The 22,593-nt window shown below is 33.5% G+C and overlaps 1 protein-coding gene across 1 annotated transcript; it reads right to left on the reverse strand.

Moving 5' to 3' along the window:
• Nucleotides 1–7,009: 7,009 nt before the first annotated feature.
• Nucleotides 7,010–7,484, reverse strand: LOC130821617 (pentatricopeptide repeat-containing protein At5g46100-like). The gene is made up of 2 exons (XM_057687405.1): nucleotides 7,202–7,484; nucleotides 7,010–7,131 (listed from the first exon to the last, which is right to left on the reverse strand). The coding sequence occupies exons 1-2, from the start codon at nucleotides 7,482–7,484 to the stop codon at nucleotides 7,010–7,012; spliced, it is 405 nt and encodes a 134-aa protein (XP_057543388.1).
• Nucleotides 7,485–22,593: the final 15,109 nt, after the last annotated feature.

Below are 22,593 nucleotides of genomic sequence, written 5' to 3' on the forward strand. Positions count from 1 at the left end.
CCGTAAGAGTCCTTGGAGAAAGGCATTGTTGATATCAAGTTGACCAAGAGACCACCCATAGGAAATGGTAATGGAAAGAATGAGGTGGAGTATTGCGGGTTTAACGACATGGCTAAAAGTTTCAACGTAGTCAATTCTTGGTCTTTGATCAAAGCCTTTTACAAAGAGACAGGCGTTGTTGGATTTACATGGATTTGTATTTGGCAAGCATGAAGTGCTATTATAGCACTTTATTGGTCCGGAGCGGGTCCAGATCTAATGTGTCTCAAAAAATAAGATTCAAACCCTTGAAAAAGGGGCGGGTTCTAAGGCAGGTCTAATAAAATCCTGCACCCATAATCATTCCTAATGCTATCACTGACGTTTTCTTAAATCTTATTGCTATTATGTATATATTTTTCTAATTTAATATTTTCTTCTTACAAAAATAAAATTGACACCATTAATTTTCAAATTTTAATGTATATGGATATGGACCAATTTGAAGTTATTTATTGGCCAATAGTAAAGACAACTTCTGATCAATAATCATAGCTCATGCAAATCAAAACAAAGTCTTATTGTATTTTGTAGGTGCCATGGCATAACTTCATACAGAAAAATTCAACGGAGAACGAATATAAAGACATCAAAAGAGAATATACTTTAATTTCAATGGTTATTTCAACCTGAATATGCTCAATCGTGCTTAAAAAAAACACACGTACTAGTGTCTAGTAGTCAACACTCATCATATTCGATTTATATGTCCAAATCATTGGTTCACATTATTGAGGAGAACAATTAATTTTTTATCCCATTCAAAATTAATTTAAATTCAATTGAAAATTAGCACTCATCGTTTCATATCTTAAAATAATTTTAACTCATTGACCTAATAATAAATTGATGTGAAGATTTGAAATAAGTAAATTAATTTCGACCATAACTCAAACCTAATAATTGTTTTGTCTCTATTTTAAATTCGAATCTTTTTCCCAAATAATGATTTAGGGAAATAATTCTCATCGTACGTCAATGGGAAACATACTTCCCCAGCTACCGTTCACACAGGATAGTTCTTTTTTAAAAAAACTCTGTTATACATAATCACTATCTAAAGTAACGGTTTAACCTTGAACAGAAAACGCCATCTGCAATGGCGGTGTATAATGAGTTATTATCTTTTGTTTTTTCGGGTTAATAACACAATCGCAATCTTAGCTAGCGGTTATAACTGGTTAAAGTTTTTTAAATTTTGTGTTACTAAGTAAATCACCATTTGAAATGGCAGTTGTATGCAATTATTTTCTTTAATTCATGTACAATTGTACCCCTTAATTCTTTTCACAACCTGCATTACGAAAATTAAAACATACTCGAAATTCCTAATATTAATCATTTTTGATTAAATCTTAATTCTTTTAATTTAATTCGTAATGCTTGATTATTGAGCACATCCAACTTTACTAAATTCCTAAAATCTTATTCCAACCAATTATTCCTTTCCGAATTAATTTCAAAATTTTATTTTATTAGACTCTAAATCGATTTGATATTGGATTCAATTATTATATTTTTTAATATTTATTTCCTTTTACATGTACAATTTCTTAAATTATTTAGAATATCAAACTCTAATTTTTTTATTATTTGTATATGAGCCCAAAAGTTTTGATTATTATTTTATATTACAAAAATTTCAAAATCATTTAATTAATTTACGATTTATTAAAACTTTGCGTTTAAAATTCTTATTTCTTAACTACTTTCATTAAAGATTATTTCAACGGCATTAGAAGTTTTATTTAACTATTCTAAGATTAAAACTAGTATTTTCTATTATTAACTTTAATTAAGTTTTAAGCTTGTGTTAGCAACTAAACTAATCTAAATTACCTAAATTTAACTTAGTCAAACCTACCTTAATTTTTATTACTTGTCTACTTACACAAGTAACATGTTTTGCAAGTTTGACAACAAGAATCAAACCCCCTTACCCTTATGCTTATGGTGGATATTGTAATAACCCGACTTATCGTTAACCGAGTAAACAGGGTCATCACGGGATTTATTTCCCAAGAAACTGAAATCTCAATTCCAAAACTTATGCAAAGGGGTCACCGGTTCTAAAACATAGCTGTATTAGCTAATTCTCAATCCAAACATCTAACTAAATACAAAGTAAACACAAAAGTCACTATAAAAGTCCATCATAACCAACACAACCTAGTCTAACATACATTTACCAAAAACCTAATACAACGCTACAGCTACTCACACATTCAGTTCACTATATCATCCATGTAACTCTAATCACCTCCGCTAACCCATCAATTCCGACTGGTACCGATCTGTAAACAATCTAAAAGATGGAAACAACAGGGAGTCAGAAGAACATGAATGAGAAGTAACAATCCAAAACAACAAAACACATTAATTCAAAATAGAAGTTTAAAAGCAACATCAGTTTCCTAGATCTATGTGCGCATAGGGAGTCTAGTTGAGAGGAACATCCATAGCTCTAAGGCTATGTCATTCTCGGGTGAGGCTAGTCAATATTTGAATGACAATTCACCTCAAAACAGGGAGTAGGAGACAATGTCTCACCACTCCGTCAATGACCAGCTTGTAAGCCCGATCCATTGACCATATCAAGATCAGCATAATCATTCATAACAAGCTTATCTCAACAATTTAATTTCACAAACTTTAATAAAACAATTTTCAAAATTGTAGTCTGGCCAGACCCTTTAAGGGACTGCTACTACTCACCAAAGACGGCGCTTCAAAGAGTTGGGTTCAATTTGCAGATATCAGCTAGAATGGTTTCGCAGAGAAATCGTCTCCTGAAGCATAACAATAAACATGATCACCAAAGAGAGTTCGATACTTAATACTAACATATAACTTATTAAATCTCCTCCTAAGACCATAGTTTAACTCAGTTACTAGTCTAGCACTCAAACTTGTAACATCATTAAGTTGCTTTTAATTACACCAAGAAATCTAGATTACTTAAAGACACAAAACTTGTCGTACCAAGATTTTATTCTAACGTCCCTACTTTCAATATCATGACTTTTGGACATTCCAAAGAATCTAGCGTAAACCCAAACTTATATCATATTCATAATTTTGTATTTCTTCTTCCTAAAATATTATTCTTCTAACGGTTCTAATTATCATGTTAATATCTTAATCCTTCCTTGGCCATCAAATTAACAAGTATAAACTATTAAACCCATCACAAATATTCGAAAAGGCTAATATCACATCCAAGAACACTAAACTAACCAAAACTAAGTCATTCGAAGAATCTACTGCTAAAATTGTAATCCACACTTAAGTTCTCATCATCACATTGACCCATATTTATCAATAATAAATATTTCTTAACCGATTTTAAATTCCCATATCCATTAATCAAATATAATTCCACAAAAATTAATAATCGCTCCAAAAATATTAAATCATCCAACATTTAATCCTTACTAATATTCCTTTAATCCGATTTCAATCATCATAAGATGCAACTAATCTAACCTTATAAAAAAAAAAACGTGTATATAATAGCCTTGAATAAACAAGCTGATTTTATAATGATAAGGACACTTGATGAAGGTAACAAATCATTAAGTAACATGAATAAAGATTGTTTGAAATAAGATTATTTATATATATATATATATATATATATATATATATATATATATATATATATATATATATATATATATATATATAAGGATAGAAGTAAAAGAGTATATCAAAGAATAACAACTACCTTTTTAATTGATATCACAAAGCCAAAAGAAGAGCAATTCCTGTTTAGGATTCCATTGCAAAGAACTAAGAAGAAAAGAGTACTCTGTTATGTTGTTGATACTTGTTGAAATTTCCGAAAGAAGACACAAAGAAAGCAGCAGTACCTCCAAATATAAACCCAAAACAAGTGAAATTTGAGGCGGTTTGCTTTTATCAAGTTTCGAATGAAACCAAACCAGTAGCTTCCGATTTTGGTTCGAGCTTCAGAGGAAATATGAGGCATTTTGCTTGGCTTCGAAAATCACATGAAGGACTATTATTTTACAACTTTTCTTTTCTCTAAAAATTCATCTTTTATTTTAATTTTATTAATAATGACCTCTTTTAAAATGTCATCATCTTTTCTTTCTTACTTTTTCTACCCCATTATAATTTCTCTTCCTTAATTTATCTAATATTTATTTTTATTTTTTTATAATAATATTTTCATGTACAAGGTTAATATAATTTTTTATTTGATTAAAATAGATCTACTATTTTATAATTAAAAAAAAATTATTCTTTTAATAAAACTAATATTTTTTAATAAATATAAATATAGACATTAATAATAATTAAGGAAAATTCGTTAACTTCAAATAAAGATTACAATGCGCATATATAAAATAAATTTACAAATTAAAAAGCTAAAATTTTAAATGATATATTAATTGCGGTTCCCTCCAAACTTTTGCAAGATATTTTCAACCAAGTCATCTTTTAAGGATAGATGTGTTTGTTGATCTTCAACATCATCCTTATTTGCCAAATATCGGTTGATATCGATCTTCAACATCTTTTTTTTCTGGGATTATTGAAATAATTATTTTGGTATTTTTTAACAAAATAAAAGTAGGAAAATAAGAAGAAAATATGTAAATATAAAATTATGTCAAAAAATATCAATATGGGTCTCATTTATAGATCTCGAAAATATATGACCGTTGGTATAATTTTTTTAAAAAAAGACTAATTAAATTCAAAAATAGCCGTTAATTACATTAAATGGCTATTTTTTGGCAACCAATCAAAAGCAACCATGTGGGTTTGGCGTGTTAGGGAGTGCGGGGGGAGCTGCTGGTTTTCATGGTTCAATAAAAACGCGACACATGGCAATTTTTTTGAAAAAAATTGAGTAACCGTTCACAAGAACGGGTCACGTGAAGACCTTTTTGGTGATCTATTCCCCAACCCACCTAATAAAAGATCATTATTTTTATTATTTTTTCCCTTGTTTGGTCATATGACCCAAAAAAATCATCATTATTGATGCTCTTAGCCATTAGAAATGGGCATTCAAAACAAAAGAAAAGAAAAGGAAAGAACTAATAAAATTAAAAGAGATTTGTATAATAATATTAGTCATGAACTTAGGCACAAATGCTTCTTCATTTATCATAGTGTACAATTATTTATTCACTCAATCCAAATTAATTTTCGTTCGAATATTTATTATAAATTTCTTAATTTTAAAGTAGTAAATTCCTCAGATATTACAGATATGGACAAAGATTTTGCTATTTTTCTTAATTCAATGCTTGTTCGAGCACTATGATGCATGACAAATATGACATTTTGTTGTTGCGCGACACTTGGGGAGCAAGCTTACTGCTTTGTCCTAGGGTTAAATATTTGTTTGGGGTTATATAAGGCCCCTGAATCATATTAGAATACATATATTGTATAGAGGCTAATCCATGGAAAAGGGGATTTGGAAAACCAGAGTGGTTTGTATTTGGTAGTGTGTGAGATTTCCATTAAAGGTGAGATCTTTGTACTTAGAGCGGCTATTCTTAAGGACTATGAGAGTTGTTTCATAAGTGTAATGTAGACTAGTTAATAAAATACAATTTTATTTGAGGGGGTGTGTCTAAGATACTTTATTAATTATTTGTCATCTTGCTCTTGTTTTTTATTGCTCCATTATTTATGCTATGTTTTCTTTTGTATTTATATCTTGTTCTTGACTCTTGTGAGTAGGGATGGTCATGGGTCCAGGACCCTGTTGGACCCGCCCCTTTTTTAAGGGTCTGGGTCTTAATTTTTTAGACCCATCGGATCCGGATCCGGGTCTGGATCTTAAAAAAATTTGACGAGTCCGGGTTCGGGTCCAAAGGTGAAGACCCGCACCCGGACTCGGACCCTAAACTTTTTTTTTTAATTTTAAATTTCTGATTTCTTAATTTATTTCTACGGATATTTCATGATATACCACTGAGTTTCTTCGAAATTCACCATATACCACACGAAATGTTTTAATTCACCATATAGCATTGAGTTTACGTCCGTTAGCACAGAATACCATTAATGACAACTGCCGTCAGTGTGCCGTTTGTGGTAAATTAATAATTCACCATATACCATTTACTTTTTTTTATTTGCGTCAAATACCATATTTGAGAATGACGATGGGACCTTCCCCGAGAGATGGTTATGTGCAAGATTAAGGGTTTCCATGTTTATCAGTTTGACAAGATCTTGTGGGATTAGATCAGAAATATTGTTGCAGCAATTGCTTTGTTTGACAAGAACACAGTTCAATGCTTCTATCCAGCACCATCAAGAGAGACCCAGTAGATTCTTACATCGCTACAAATTGGAATAGGAGTCATCTGCAGTATACTATTTGTAGCTTTTCCCACACAGCGCCATGGAATTGGTTTTCCCCTAACCACTAACTGATGACTTCTATGTCTTGTACATGTTCTGCCTTGAATATATGCCAACTTTTAACATCCGCAAGACACAAAATATGTACTGTATTTAACCCCACCTCATTGTTTCCATGGACTCCAAATAGCCAAATAAATCTGTTCATTATACTATGGAGTGCATGTTGTGCAATAAACATCATCAAACAAAAAATGGTCAAAGAAACATAAAGCCAAGATAAAGCACAACCCTAACTAGGAAACAACTATACTATAGCCCATGTAAAAAGTCTTACTCCGATGATATAGCCCCATTGACCAAATTTTAGAGGTATTACTTCTAGTTCTAATGCATTAATGGGTATAGAGAAACAAATGCAAAGATGTATATTTACAATCTTACTCAATGTAATAGTTTAAAGAAGAAAATGCAAAAGAGATTTAATTGAAACAAACAAGCAAAGGTAAACAGCAATCGGTATAGCAGTAGCATGTGACAGAAGAGAATAATGACATGAACTCAAACCTGCCAATTGTTGTGCAACTATCATCTCATTCCTTTTATAGGACTTTTAAGACAACTTTTGAAGCTCATTAATAGTCTGTGCCAACTGCATATGAAAGTTTTCAATAGATTCCAAAGTCTTTTTTTGATCAAGAAAACCTCGCAATATAGCCTTCCATATCTCCTCATCTGGATGACAACCATCACAACCATCTCATCAAGAATGCGATTTTAAGCAAGTCTCCTTTCTTGCAAAAACCTTTGACAAGGGAGTGAAAAACTTCAGGTTCAACCGTAAGGCCCCTGGTTCTCATACTCAGATACAAATAAAAAGCCCGGTTAAGATCACTCTCAGAAAGTCCTTGTATGACAACATTATGCACTTTAATATGAGTGCTCCAAGTTAATCTATTGGGTGAAATTCCAGCAAGAACCATTTCATCAAGAAAGTTGGCAGCCTCTTGAAACTTATTCAAGTCAACGAAACCATTAATGATCTTATTATAAAGTGCCACATCTGGTTTCAGGCCTTGAAGTTTCATCCTATCAAAAAGCTTTAAGGCTTCACAGAGCTTTCCATCCTTACAAAGTCCATTAATCAAATGCCCACCTTCAGTTATGGCGTCTGTTTTGGAACAATTTGGTTATAAACCCAAAACTACGGCAAAATTTTATGACCTTTTGATGAGGGTTTATGCTGATAACAAGCAATTCCATGATGCACTTAAGGTGTTTGATTATATGACTGAGAGAAAGTTTTTGGTTGAGGAAAAGAGTTGTATGGTTTGCTTGGTTGCGCTGAAGAATTCCAAGATGGAGGATTTGCTCGATTTTTAGATTGATGAGATCTGACAAGGACTCAGGCAACTCACTGTGGGATTGAATGGAGAAGAAGAAAGATGGAGGATCAATTTTTTGAAGAAATACGTTGTGTTTGGGGAAGTCAAGCCTAACAATGGCGCCCCTTGAATGCGTAAGGGCATAGTGGTAATTTACCACAAACGACACACTAACGGCAGTTGTCATTAATGGTATTCTGTGATAACGGACGTAAACTCAATGGTATATGGTGAATTAAAACATTTCATGTGGTATATGGTGAATTTCGAAGAAACTCAGTGGTATATCATGAAATATCCGTTATTTCTAATATAATGAAAAGTTGAAAACATGTCTGCGCCTAAAGCCTAAAGCCCTAAACTCCACTACTTGTCTACTCCAGTAACCCTAATATCTCTTTCTCCTCTAATATCTCTGCGCCTCCATTGCCATTCGCCATCCATCGCCATCGCCATCTCCAGCCGTCTTCTCCACTTCAGTCGAGACTCCAGGTACTCCATATCTTTGGTTTTCTTTAATTTTTCTTTAATTTGGTAGTGATTTCAATGTATTTTGTGGTTTTATTGTGTTGAAGAACCGCCATTAATTTGAAACAACATCAATATCAATATCTGTTGTGTTGAAGAACCGCCATTAATTTGAAGCAATATCAATATCAATATCTGTTGTGTTGAAGCAAAATCACAAATAATTTCATGTGCAGATTCACACTATCATTTTCTGTTTTCAAATTCTGTTTTCAATTCTCGTTTTTAAATGTTAAAACACTTAATCTTTGTGGGTATTGGAGTAATTTTGATTTCTGTTGTGTTGAAGAATGGAGAAATGAGGAAGTTTTGATAAGTTTTGATGGAGAAATAGAGAATGGAGTAATTGTCATTTCTGTTTTCAATTAGTTTCTGATTTCTGTTATGATTTAGATTTATTGTTATGATTTTGATATGAAATCTATTGATTGAATAGGTGTTATGATTTGTAATATGATAATAAGTTGCTTACAAAAATACAAAAAAACTCGAAAAAGGTTCAATTTTGAAAAATCAAAGAGGCTTTGTATAAGACCCATTAAGGATGCTAGACCCTGTCAGATCCGTAGGGTCCGGGTCTGGATCCAAAAAAATAAAAGGGTCCGGGTCCGGGTCTGGCCAGACCCGCCCCATGACCATCCCTACTTGTGAGGTCATTAATCCTTCGTTCAATAATAAAAATACGTGATTAAACAATTTAAATAATATTTTATTTGACTAAAATTTTATACACATTAACTATAATATATAAAATAAGTTCAAATGATAAAATACAACAAAAAATTTAATATAATTAGTATTTCAAGAAATATATTTGACAACAAAATTTTCACAAAAGTGGATAGAATTTGTAGTTTTAGGATTAGTGAATGCAAACCACGTGAATCCAAAAACCCTTTATTCTTCACCACTGGCTACTGGGTAGTGGGTAGTGGCTTGGGCTTAAAAAGGAAGAAACTCTGTAAAGAGCAACATTTAACACCATCAAAATTCAATTCCGTAGTTCTAGAGAGAAACAGAAAGGAATTTTTGAAAAAAGAGAATGGAAGCACCCACAAACGAAGCCATAGACCGCTCTACCAGAGGATTTCAAGACACTGATTCTCAAGACAAAGTTGTCGATCAATGGTACTATTTTCTCATCCTTTTTTCTTTTTTTTTTGGAGGTTTTGATTTGATTCACTGATTTTAAACTTTTTTGGTGGAATTTACAGTTGTTCTTGCATCTACGATTGTTTTCAAGGATTGTTGGACTTCCTGTGCTGCAATTCTGATTTTTGCTACTGATTATGAATCCAACAGTGTAAGAAGAACGTTCTGGAATTTTATAGAAGATCAAGTAGGCTATTCCACTTTTCAATGTTTGCTTGTCAAAACATGAATAGTTAGTAGTATTTGTAATCAGAAATTTGATTTTTAATTGTTTTTTTTTATGGATTTTTCATTGTTTTCATTCATAGGTTTAACTTAGAAATCTAACCTTCTTTAATAGGGGTTTAATTGGTTTATGGAAAAAATATGGATTGTGGAATCAACCTTGTTTAATTTCCATATTGAATGTATACTCCGTATATTTGGGAATTTTCCAGTTCACTCGTCATACTGATTTTATTCTCTTCTAGATGGATATTCATTTCGTTGCCATTGAAATTGAATCTTAGAAATCTAACATTCTATTTTGCCATCCCTAGATAGAAATTTATCATGTACGAAAGCTATTTCTCCGGCTAAATCTTTAGGAATAGGATAGTACACGGCAATTTATACGACCACGAAAATTTATACTCAACAAAGAAATTTGTGATTACTAGGGATTAAGTTCCAACACTTCATGGGAATTGGTATGATGTCTTCATGGGAATTGTTACTTCAATAGAATTTTAATTTCAATACAAGAAGCTCTTACTCTGATCATCTGAGTTAGAAATAATACTGTTGTGTTTTTGGAATTTTGGGTTCTTAATTTGATACTTCCGCTTTGTGCTAATTAATTTGGAAGTATGTAGGAGTATCTATTTAGGGTTTGTATTCTTTTCTCTTCTATTAAGTAGTAATGCTTTTCAGTTTTCACAATTCTCTTCGGTCTCATTTATCAATTTACTTTCTTTCAACTTATTTTGATTCCAGATCAATTTTACTTTGTATGTCTTTCTTTTGCACTTAGTATAATAAAATAAAGGAAAAATTAACATTAATAATCGAATTTTTTATTCATCCGTTGTGAATAATTCAATTTTTAGATTATTTTATAATAATTCAACATTTGCTTTTAATTCGCTGTGAATAATCTAACCTTTAATTTAGTTTGCTACCAGCATATTCTATTATGACCTATTATTGGTAATACTGATAGAAATTGTTTTCCCCTCTTTCTATTCAATAGATTTAGTAAGGTTTATATATACAAAATATGGGCCTAAGACATACCAAGGCTATACAATGGCCCAAAGTTAGTTACCCAAATACACATAAGGCCTAACACCCCCCCTCAAGTTGGAGCATGCAAGTCATAAATGCCCAACTTGTCTAGTAAATAGCAGAATTGCTTCTGTCCCAATGCTTTAGTAAACAAATCTGCAACTTGCTCATCCGTCTTGACATGAGAGGTACGTAGAATACCTTCTTGAATAGCGTCACGAACATAGTGACAATCAACCTCAATATGCTTAGTACGCTCGTGAAACACCGGATTTTGAGCAATATACAATGCCGATTGACTGTCACAAAATAGATTCATTGCCTGAGGATGTAGCACACCTAAGCTCCCTAATAACGCCTTAAGCCATTTTAATTCTGCTGTAACCGCCACCATAGAACGATACTCCGCCTCCGCGGAAGACCTAGACACCATATGTTGTTTCTTGGTTTTCCAGGAGATCGGAGAACCACCAAGAAACACTAACCAACCCGTCAATGAGCGTCTAGTAAGAGGACAACTGGCCCAGTCAGAATCACACCAACCTGTTAATTAAAGGTTGCAATCAGCACGCAGGAGAATACCTTGGCCAGGGCACCCTTTCAAATACCGAACACAACGCAGAGCGACGTCCCAATGATGCTGCCGCGGATGTTGCATAAACTGTGCTAGAATATGAACTGTGTAAGCCAGGTCGGGTCTAGTAAAAGACAGATATATTAACCTACCCACGAGTCTGCGGTATATTTCTGGATCCTGTAACAACTAAGTCGTAGAAGTAGCGAGAGTATGGTTTTGTTCAATAGGAAATTTCGCCGGACGAGCCCCTAATAATCCTGTCTCTGTAATAATATCAAGGGCATATTTCCTTTGACAGAGAAAAATTCCTTCATTACTACGAGCAACCTCAATACCCAGAAAATACTTCAATAAACCCAGATCCTTCATATGAAAACAGTCTCGCAAATACTTCTTGAAATCAGAGATCGCAGAAGAATCATTGCCAGAAATAATCAAATCATCCACATAGACCAGAATGCTAAGATGAATATTATCACGAGACAGTGTAAATAAAGAATAATCCGAGTATGACTGAGAAAATCCATACCTCTTCAGAGCACCTGCGAGCTTAGCAAACCAACATCTAGGAGCTTGCCGTAAACCATATAAGGACTTTTGCAATCGGCAAACAAGACCCGGATTTGTAGTATGAAATCCAGGAGGAGGTTTCATATACACTTCTTCATCAAGGTCACCATGCAGGAAGGCATTATGAACGTCCATTTGATGAAGCTCCCAATTCTTTGCAGCCGCGACTGCTAGAAAAGCGCGAACAGTTACCATCTTAGCCACGGGTGCAAAAGTCTCATTGTAGTCAATTCCCTCAACCTGATGATTTCCAAAAATCACAAGACGAGCCTTCAAGCGCTCCACAGTTCCATCCGAGTTGTGTTTTATTTTATAAACCCATTTGCACCCAAGAGCTTTCTTATCGGGAGGTAATTCTGCCATGACCCATGTGGCATTGTCCTCCAATGCAGATATTTCTTTTTGCATCGCTTCTCTCCATCCGGCATGAGTCATGGCCTCCCTGAAATTACGGGGTTCCACCCCTGCATCTAAAGCGGCAAGAAATACACGGTGTCGCATAGAAAAATTGTTACAATGTACAAAATGGGCTATAGGATAAGGAGTACCTGAGGAGCACGAAGGAGTGGATGAACTCGTAGATGGACTCGAAATAGAGATAGTGTGTGCTACATAGTCGCGGTGCCAACCAGGTGGATGTCGGTCACGGTCACTACGAGCAAGAGTGGTAGAGGAGCTGCTGCCGTGATCAGCAGGTGAATCAATTGGCACAGCAGAAGCAGGATGCGAGAAGGCAGCAGGATCAGGTGCAGGAGATGTGGGAGGACTACGATTCGGACTGCCCTGGTCAGTCGCAGCCTCTCCTACCTCGAGTACAGTCTCAAGATCATCCAAGAAATCCGTGTCAAGACCAACATTATTGTCATTTAAATCAGCAGCTTGCGAATTAGAATTAATCAAATCAGATGCGGGAGCAAAAGGAAATTCATTCTCAATAAATTTGACATCCCGTGACACAGATATCTCCCCCGACTCTAAATCATACACCTTCCAACCTTTTTGACCATGAGGATACCCAAGAAAAGCACACTTCCGACTTCTAGGTGCGAACTTATCCCCCTTAGACCTCTGATTATGCACAAAGCAGAGACAACCAAAAACACGCATGACATCAAAATCTGGTGGTTTCCCGAATAAAATTTCATAGGGTGTTTTATTAGCCAACAAGCGAGAAGGGGTACGATTAATCAAGTACACCGCCCCAAGGATACATTCACCCCAAAACCCAATAGGAAGATTGCCCTCAAAACGTAAGGCTCGGCCAACATTTAGTATATGCTGATGTTTACGCTCAACTCGCCCATTTTGTTGTGGGGTACCAACACAAGAACGTTGAAAAAAAATGCCATTGTCAGTAAAATAGGGTTTAGGGTTTTTAGGGTGTGATAGCTCCGATACCATGATAGAAATTGTTTTCCCCTCTTTCTATTCAATAGATTTAGTAAGGTTTATATATACAAAATATGGGCCTAAGACATACCAAGGCTATACAATGGCCCAAAGTTAGTTACCCAAATACACATAAGGCCTAACAAATACGGTATGTAGTGGGCAAATTTATCACAAAGGTTAGATTATTAAAAAATAATCCAAAGGTGGGATTATTTACGGCAGATAAGTGAAAGGTTGGATTATTAACGTCAATTTTTCCTAAAATAAATTAAAATAAATTTAATAGAAGAAAATGAGTTAAATCTAATGGAAAGAGAAATCAAATTTAAAAAATAAGACAAAAAAAAGTAAAGAATAAAAATAAGTTGTTAAGATGAAATTGAGCATAAAATTGTAAATAAAATTAAAAAAAAAATTGTAATCATTCTCGTAACAAAAAAAAAGGTAAAATCAATAAAATAAATTAAAATAAAAAATAGTGCTTGACTATGGACACATATTAGAATTCAGAATCATGTGTACAGGGAAAAGAATGCCAGTATAAGTTGGATATATTCTTGAGATACTAAACTATGCAATAAACTTAGGGAGTTAGTAAATTTCGCATCGCTTTTTATTTTATCGCTACTCCATTTCAAATAAAATTACGAATTTACCCCTTAATTTTAAAAAATTATAATTTTGTCATCCCCTATAAATTTCTTATTTATAATAATAATAATAATAATATCAATAACAACAATAATAATAATAATTAACTTTTTTATATTCTTAAAAAGAATATAAATAAAATTAATAATAATAACAGTAATAATAATAATAATAATAATAATAATAATAATAATAATAATAACAATAATAAAATTAAAAATAATTATTATTATTCAAAAAGAAAAAAAATTGAATTGCCCAGAACCGGGCGATTGGACCCCGGTTCAATCGCCAGAAATTGGCGATTGAACTGAGGTCCAATCGCCCAGTTTTAGGCGATTCATTTTTTTTTTTTGGAAAATTTATATTAATAATAACAATAATAATAATAATACTAATAATAATAATAATAATAATAATAACAACAATAATTCAAAATTATTATTATTATTATTATTATTATTATTATTATTATTATTAATTCATTTATATTTTTAATAAAAGCTCAATCAGCAAGGAAGCTAATGTTGTCATGACAGATTCACTTTATACTTGACATGAATCCAATTTAGTCTCTTAATTCAAAATATCAAGAGTGCACATACCAAAAAACCTTTCTCTTGAACAACAAGAAATGAACTGCAATGCAAAATAGAGATCAGTTTAGGGTAAAATAGACTAACCTCGGCTTATAGAAAACTGAAAATAAGGTCTTAGTTTGAATTGCATGAGCGGCTGTGGCAGGAACACCAAGGTGCATACTATGACTAGAAATAACAGAAGATGGCATATTGTTTAGCTGCCTCATCAACCTCCTCACTCCAACACGCAGTTCTCCATTTTGCACCCTTATCGATAAGTAAAAAGGTAACACATAAGTAGAAAAATCAGTAAGGGAATTTTTTTATAAAGTCAATTACAATATTTATGAACGAAACCGGAACTTTTACCAGTTACCCCAGTAAAAAACAAAAAAAATATTTCCAACGAAGAATATATAAATTACCGTAAAAATATAAATGCATCACCAGCTACTAGCTTCTTGGAACTGACAAATACAGGAGAGGACCAATGACAAACTCGAACAATGACCTCATCAATTTTTACACTTTTAAACAAGAATTTCAACTCTACATCATCATCAATCAGATTGTTTAAAGCTGAAATGTCAAAAATTAGGTTTTTGGCAGCAATTAAAGATTGAAAAAACCCTATTTTGATTTGTAATTGTGGTTCTTGTGTTAGCCATGGTCGTAATAAAGAAGTTAGTCTTCGCAGAATGAAACCATTGAAGAGCATCTTGAAGATCTTGAAGATGAATGTGGAAATTTGGTTTTTGATCGTTTATTATGTATGTGAAGATTGTTCAGCTCCCGCCATTGAAAACGGAAAAGTAGAGAGAACTTTGGACAAAATTGCACCCCCTGGAAGGTTGAAGAGGAAGGAAATGGCTGGGAATGTCTGAAATGAAGAAGGAAGGTTTGTTTTAAAAGGTCACGTGCGTCACACGTGATAGTCAACGGATACTTTTGACGGTCAAACTCTCAAAACCGTTAGAAGGTAGTCTTTCGCAAAGAAAAGTATTATATAAGGTAGTTTTTTGCAAAAAAAATTAGATAAGGTAGTTTTTTGCAAATTGAGGTATAGAATAGGTAGTTTTATAGAATTTTCTCTTATTATTATTATTATTATTATTATTATTATTATAAATTTTCCAAAAAGAAAAAAAAAGTGAATCGCCCAAAATTAGGCGATTGGACCCCAGTTCAATCGGCGATTCAATATTTTTTTTCTTTTTGAATAATAATTATTATTTTTAATTTTATTATTGTTGTTGTTGTTATTATTATTATTATTATTATTATTATTATTATTATTATTATTATTATTATTATTACTGTTATTATTATTAATTTTATTTATATTCTTTTTGAAGAATATAAAAAAGTTAATTATTAATATTATTGTTGTTATTGATATTATTATTATTATTATTATTATTATTATTATTATTATTATTATTATTATTACTACTGTTATTATTATTAATTTTATTTATATTATTTTTGAAGAATATAAAAAAGTTAATTATTAATACTATTGTTGTTATTGATATTATTATTATTATTATTATAAATAAGAAATTTGTAGGGAGTGGCAAAATTGTAATAAATAAAATTAGGGGCAAATTCGTAATTTCATTTGGAAGGGGGTGGTGATAAAATGAAAATGGTGGCGAAGTTTAAGAATTGGGTAAACTTATCCAATCTTTAAAAGTCTTCATCTTTTTATCGTCCGTCATCTTTTTTAAATAAAATTACTAAAACTCCCTTAAATCTATTTTTAATTAAAAAATTAATTATAATTATCAAAAAACTAAATTTATTAATAATAATTAAATTAAAATAAAAAAATATAATTTCAAAAAAGAAAATAATTTTTTAAAATCAGAAAATAAGTCTAATCACACGTTTTGTGCTGAAATTTGATACATGATCACTCTTTTAGCCAAAACTTTTGATAGAAAAATCACATGACTACAATGTTTGGGGCATTAGAACCTATACTTCAAGATCTTTCCAATGATACATTATACGCCCAATTCTGATAACCGAGCGAGAAATGACGATCGTTTAAAGTTTTTTGTGCTGAAATTTGATATATGTTCAATCTTTTGGGCATATTATATCCCCAATTTCAATAATCAAGCGAGAAATGACGACCGTTTATAATTTTAGCCGTGTATTTTGTTTGAGATAAGAAAAGACCATGTTTTGAAGTGTAACAGCAACATCCAAAAAGAAACTCAAAGTACCTAAATCCTTCACAGAAAACTCAGAAGTAAGGAGAGTCATGATATGCTGACGAAGAGACGCAAAAGAAGTTATAAGGATGATCTCATCCACATTTAACAATACACATGCAATTGCAAACTGTTGTTATAAACCAACATATTATGATCGGATTCACAGTGAGAGAATCCAATCGTTGCAACAAAGTCAACAAATAATTGATACCAAGCACAAGAAGCTTAGTTTAAAGAATCAACAAAGATTTCTTTAAGAGATAAACATAATCTAGATTAACTTTGTCGTAAAAATCCATGAGTTGATGCATATATGTAAATTGTTTCATGTAGATGAACATGTAACAAAAGCTTTTTTGACATCCGTTTGATGAATGAACTAAGATTTAGAGGGAGCGATGTTGAGAACGGCGCAAATGGTGACAGGTTTAACCACGGGGTTAAACGTCTCATCATAATCAATATCCTATTATTGAGTATTTACATCACCTACAAGACGAGCCTTATAGTGCTCAAAACTCAAAGATCCATCAAATTTATATTTGTGACGAAACGTCCTTATAGAACGAAGGATATTCACATTAGGAGGTCTAGGCCTTTCAAGAAGATGAACCTAGGTAAACAAATAAATAAATAAGTGTATAAATTAAATAAATAGGATGAGTTAGGGTTTTAAGTGGGTATTACTCCATTCCTCATTGATCACCAATTTAATAGTCCTGCCAGTGTATTGAAATGATAAGACTTAGATGAGATTCTAAATGAAGCTGACTTTACGCAAGTTACTATTTTAATAATGATTGATGTGATACGTGGTAAATTAAGTTTGAAGGGTTACTGAAGATGATGTGGTCCTAATAAAAGTCAAGAGGTGTTTTAAAATCTAAACATTGAAAAATAAATAAATAAAAAAAACGACAATGAGTATGCGAATAGTTATAATTTGAGAGATGAATCGGATAATGGATTATGTCTAAAACGATTATTATACAAAATCATTATTATGCAATAAATAGAGTTAAATAATATTAGCACTTGTGTTAAGAAGAGTTTTAATTTGATGGTACTAAATCATTGGATCGTATAAGCATTTGATGAAAAGAGTTTTGAAATTTTGAGGCGTTTTAATACAAACGATTATGTTATAGTTGTTAGTTCTACGTTTCGCATCTTAGGTTGAAGGGTGATTGAATCCCAGTTGTTTGGGAAGGAATAATTGTAATGCATAATTTCAAGTGTTGTTTTATTTTGTTAGCTTTGTGTTATTGTACTTTAGTATAGTGTTAGGATTGTTAATGTAACAGTCATATGGTTGCGATAAAGGTGTTATAGTTAGTTAGAGGTAGTGTTGTGATGGAAATGTTATGGTGTAGGTTGGATATTGTGAAATTAGTGTTGGTATCAAAACTTCATCAAACTGTATGATACATGACTGCTTTGCTATTGATATTGGAAATCGTGGTGATGTAGGTGTGTTCATCAGTTATTTTTCATCTTGCATATTTTTTATGTATACATAAAATGTCATCTTTGTTGATCATCACTGTTATTATTACCCTATTAGTACCATTAGTACCGTCATTATATATGTACATGATGCATTACTTTAGTCATATATTAGCTCGTGATCTTAATTGATATAAATTATATACTTTCAACATATCTAGTCATATGGTAAATGAATAGCTGAAAAGTGTTGGTGACCTTTGACATTGCCCTTTGAAAACGATCGCCAAATACTTACGATGTTAAGAACAAACAACAATGAGCAAAATTAAGTTTGACAAAGTAACAAACAAGGACACAAAGATTTAAGGAGGTTCACCCAATGATGGCTACGTCCTCCGTGGTGTGTAGTTTATGTTTATATTATATCAAATGAATACAAACAACACTTCAATATGAAGAATTACAATTGAGATAGAGATAACAACAATAGGCTATGTGTTTGGCTTAAGGGTTGTGTTTGATGTGTTTTTCATACTTGAAGTGTGGGTATGAGAGCCCTATTTATAGTGCTAGGTACTTGAAGATGAATGGCTCACATAAATACATAGTTAATTTAGGGTATTGAATACTATGAAATAACTCTAAGAACTTGAAAAGGCATTATCTCAAGAGTCACACACATGAGACTCTTCACCTTAATCTTCATTAACACCAATAATTCCCATGAATACTCTTCACCTTATTACACCCTTTTGGATTCCACAACTCAAGAGTCACACACATGAATTCAACCCTTTAATGTGCACTCAAGTCACACATTAGTATACTATCATTTATAATCACATTAGTATACTACCATTCATAACAATCTCCACCTTGACTTGAGTTCACCCAAGTCACAACATTGATCAATCCACTTCATATTCAAAAAACATACACACCTCAAAATGCCCAAGAGGGCATTATCTCAAGCAAGGAGCTAAACCTACCAAGTCAACACATAACTCAAACTTGGTAGTAGGTAATGACTTTGTCATCATGTCGGCCGGATTTTCCGTAGTGTCAATTTTCTTCAATAACACCCTTTTGTGCTCAACTTCATCCCGGATAAAGTTATACTTAATATCAATGTGCTTGGACCTTCTATGAAATGTGTTTTGATTCCTAGCCAAATGAATTGCACTTTGACTATCACAATGCACACTTACCTCACACACTTTGTTGCACATTTCACCAACAAGACCTTTAAGCCATTTTGCTTCCTTGAATGACTCGGCCACGGCTATGTACTCCGCTTCGGTTATAGAAAGAGCAACCACATCTTGCAAAGATGATTGCCAACTAATCGCCGAACCACCCAAAGTAAACACAAACCCACTTGTGGACTTTCTATTATCTAGATCACCACCATAATCCGAGTCACAAAACCCGGTTAGCTCACTTGAATTTTTCCCATACATGAGACAAACATTTGAAGTATCTTTCAAATACCTCAATAGCCATTTTAGTGCCTCCCAATGTCCCTTACCCGGATTAGACATATATCTACTCACCAAACTCACCGCATGAGCAATGTCGGGCCTAGAGCATACCATAGCATACATAACGCTACCAACGGCACTAGTGTATGGAATTCTTACCATTTGCTCTTCTTCCTCTTTTGTTTGTGGACACAAATTCTTGGACAATTTGAAATGAGAAGCAAGAGGAGTAGACACACCTTTAGCATCATCCATGGAGAAACGTTGAACAACTTTCTCAATGTACTTCCTTTGACTAAGGTATAAGACACCCTTAGCCCGATCTCTCAAAATCTCCATCCCAAGAATCTTCTTGGCTTCACCAAGATCTTTCATATCAAATTCACTTGAAAGCAACTCTTTCAAGTCCTCCACCTTAAGCAAAGAGCTACATGCTACTAGCATATCATCAACATATAAGAGCAAATATAGTAAAGAACCATCTTCAAATTTCTTAAGATAAACACAGCTATCATAAGAACTTCTAACAAAATCATGTGAAATCATAAAGGAATCAAACCTTTTGTACCATTGCCTTGGAGATTGCTTCAACCCATACAATGACCTCTTCAATCTACACACATGATTCTCCTTACCGGCTACCTCAAAACCTTCCGGTTGCTTCATAAAGATTTCTTCTTCAAGCTCACCGTGAAGAAAAGCCGTCTTTACATCCAATTGATGTAACTCCAAATCCTCCATCGCCACCAAAGCAAGCAATGCCCTAATAGAAGAGTGTTTCACGACCGGAGAGAAAACTTCGTGAAAATCAATACCCTCAATTTGAGAGTATCCCTTTGCAACAACCCTTGCTTTGTAGATGGGAGGAATATCACTAGAAGGACCCTCCTTCCTCTTGAATATCCACTTGCACCCCACAATCTTCTTTTTCTTTGGTGCAACAACGATATCCCAAGTTCCATTCTTCGCAAGAGATTCCATCTCTTGTTTCATAGCAATCAACCACTTGCTTGAGTCATTTGAGGCCATAGCCTCTTTGTACGTACTTGGTTCATTTAACCCTTCAACTTCGCTAGCAATGTTGAGAGCATAAACAACATAATCACACTCTTCAATGTACCTCCTTGGAGCCACGATCTTCCTTCTTTGCCTAGTTGTGGACAAAGGAGGAGACCTTTGTTGAACATCATCATTTTTCTCATTATCAACATTGGAGGATTCAACCTCCACTTGTGCTTCATTATCATCATTATTAAAAGGTTTTTCAACATTAGATACAAGCATGCTATCTTCATCAAAAACAACATCTCTAGAAACAATAATTTTCTTTGATTCATTACACCATACCCTATACCCCTTTACACCCACTCCATACCCCACAAAGATACCTTTTCTAGCCCTAGGTTCTAACTTACCATCATTTACATGAATATAAGCTGGACAACCAAAGATTCTAAGACTAGAATAGTTTACCGGAGTGTTGTACCATACCTCTTGTGGCGACTTGAACTTCAAGGCGGTATGAGGTGAACGGTTGATCAAATAACATGCCGTAGCCACCGCTTCGGCCCAAAATTGTTTCCCCAAATTTGCTTGATTTAGCATGCATCTTGCCCTTTCCAATAACGTTTTATTCATCCTCTCCTCAACACCATTTTGTTGAGGACGACCTGCACAAGTTCTATGTCTAACAATACCTTCATTAGAACAATAATTGAGAAACTTGCTATCAACAAATTCAAGACCATTGTCGGTTCTCAAGGTCTTGATGCTCCTACCGGCTTTCTTTTCAATCATCTTCTTCCATTCCAAGAAGACATCAAAAACTTCATATTTATGTTTTATAAAATAACACCAAACTTTCCTAGAGTAATCATCAATAAAGGTCAACATGTAGCTACAACCACTAAGGGAGGGCGTTCGAGAAGGCCCCCACAAGTCGGAATGGACATAATCTAATATCCCCTTAGTGTTGTGGATGGCGGGTTTAAAACTAACTCTCTTGTGTTTCCCATAAACACAATGTTCACAAAAACTAAGGTTCCCAAAATTTTTCCCATTAAATAAACCTTGTTTAGAGAGTTCAAACATACCTCTTTCGCTCATGTGACCAAGCCTTAAGTGCCAAAGTTTGGTGTCACGATCGGACATTGTGCTTGTGGATACATTCGCCGAGCCAAGAATGGTTGAACCTTGAAGAGCATACAAACTCCCATTCAACCTCCCCTTCATCACCACTAGTGAACCCTTGGCTACCTTCATAACTCCACCTTCACAAGTGATTCTACACCCGATCTTATCAAGAGTACCCAAAGATAAAAGATTCTTTTTCAAGCCCGGGACATACCTTACATCGGTTAAGGTCCTCACAATCCCATCAAACATTTTCATTTTAATGCTCCCAATCCCAACAACCTTACATGTGGTGTTGTTTCCCATGGTAACATTTCCCCCATCAACACTTTCAAATGTATGAAAGAAAGTTTTGTTGGGAGTTATGTGGAATGTGCACCCCGAATCAAGAATCCATTCATTATTACCTTTGTACTCATGAGTGGCAACAAGAACATCGTCATCATCACTATCATTCACATAACTAGCATTGGCATTGCTAGTTCCTTCCCTTGCCTCTTCTTCTAGCTTTCTCTTAAGCTTCCAACAATCCTTCTTGATGTGGCCCTTAAGCTTGCAATAGTTACAAGTCTTATTTTTGTTTGGCCTTACGGACTTGGACCTTTCTTTACCCTTGTTTCCACTCCCACTAGTGGAACCTTTCTCTTGTGACCTCCCTCTTACAAACAAACCGTCACTAGCATTGCTTGGTGACTTTTGTGACAATTGTGTATCAATGAGATCCCTTTGAGTCAAGGCATTCTTCACATCATCACTACTCAAATTATCTCTACCATAAAGTAGAGTTTCTCTAAAATTTTTATAAGA

Source organism: Amaranthus tricolor, chromosome 8 (genome assembly GCF_026212465.1).
Source record: "Amaranthus tricolor cultivar Red isolate AtriRed21 chromosome 8, ASM2621246v1, whole genome shotgun sequence".
NCBI lineage: Eukaryota > Viridiplantae > Streptophyta > Magnoliopsida > Caryophyllales > Amaranthaceae > Amaranthus > Amaranthus tricolor.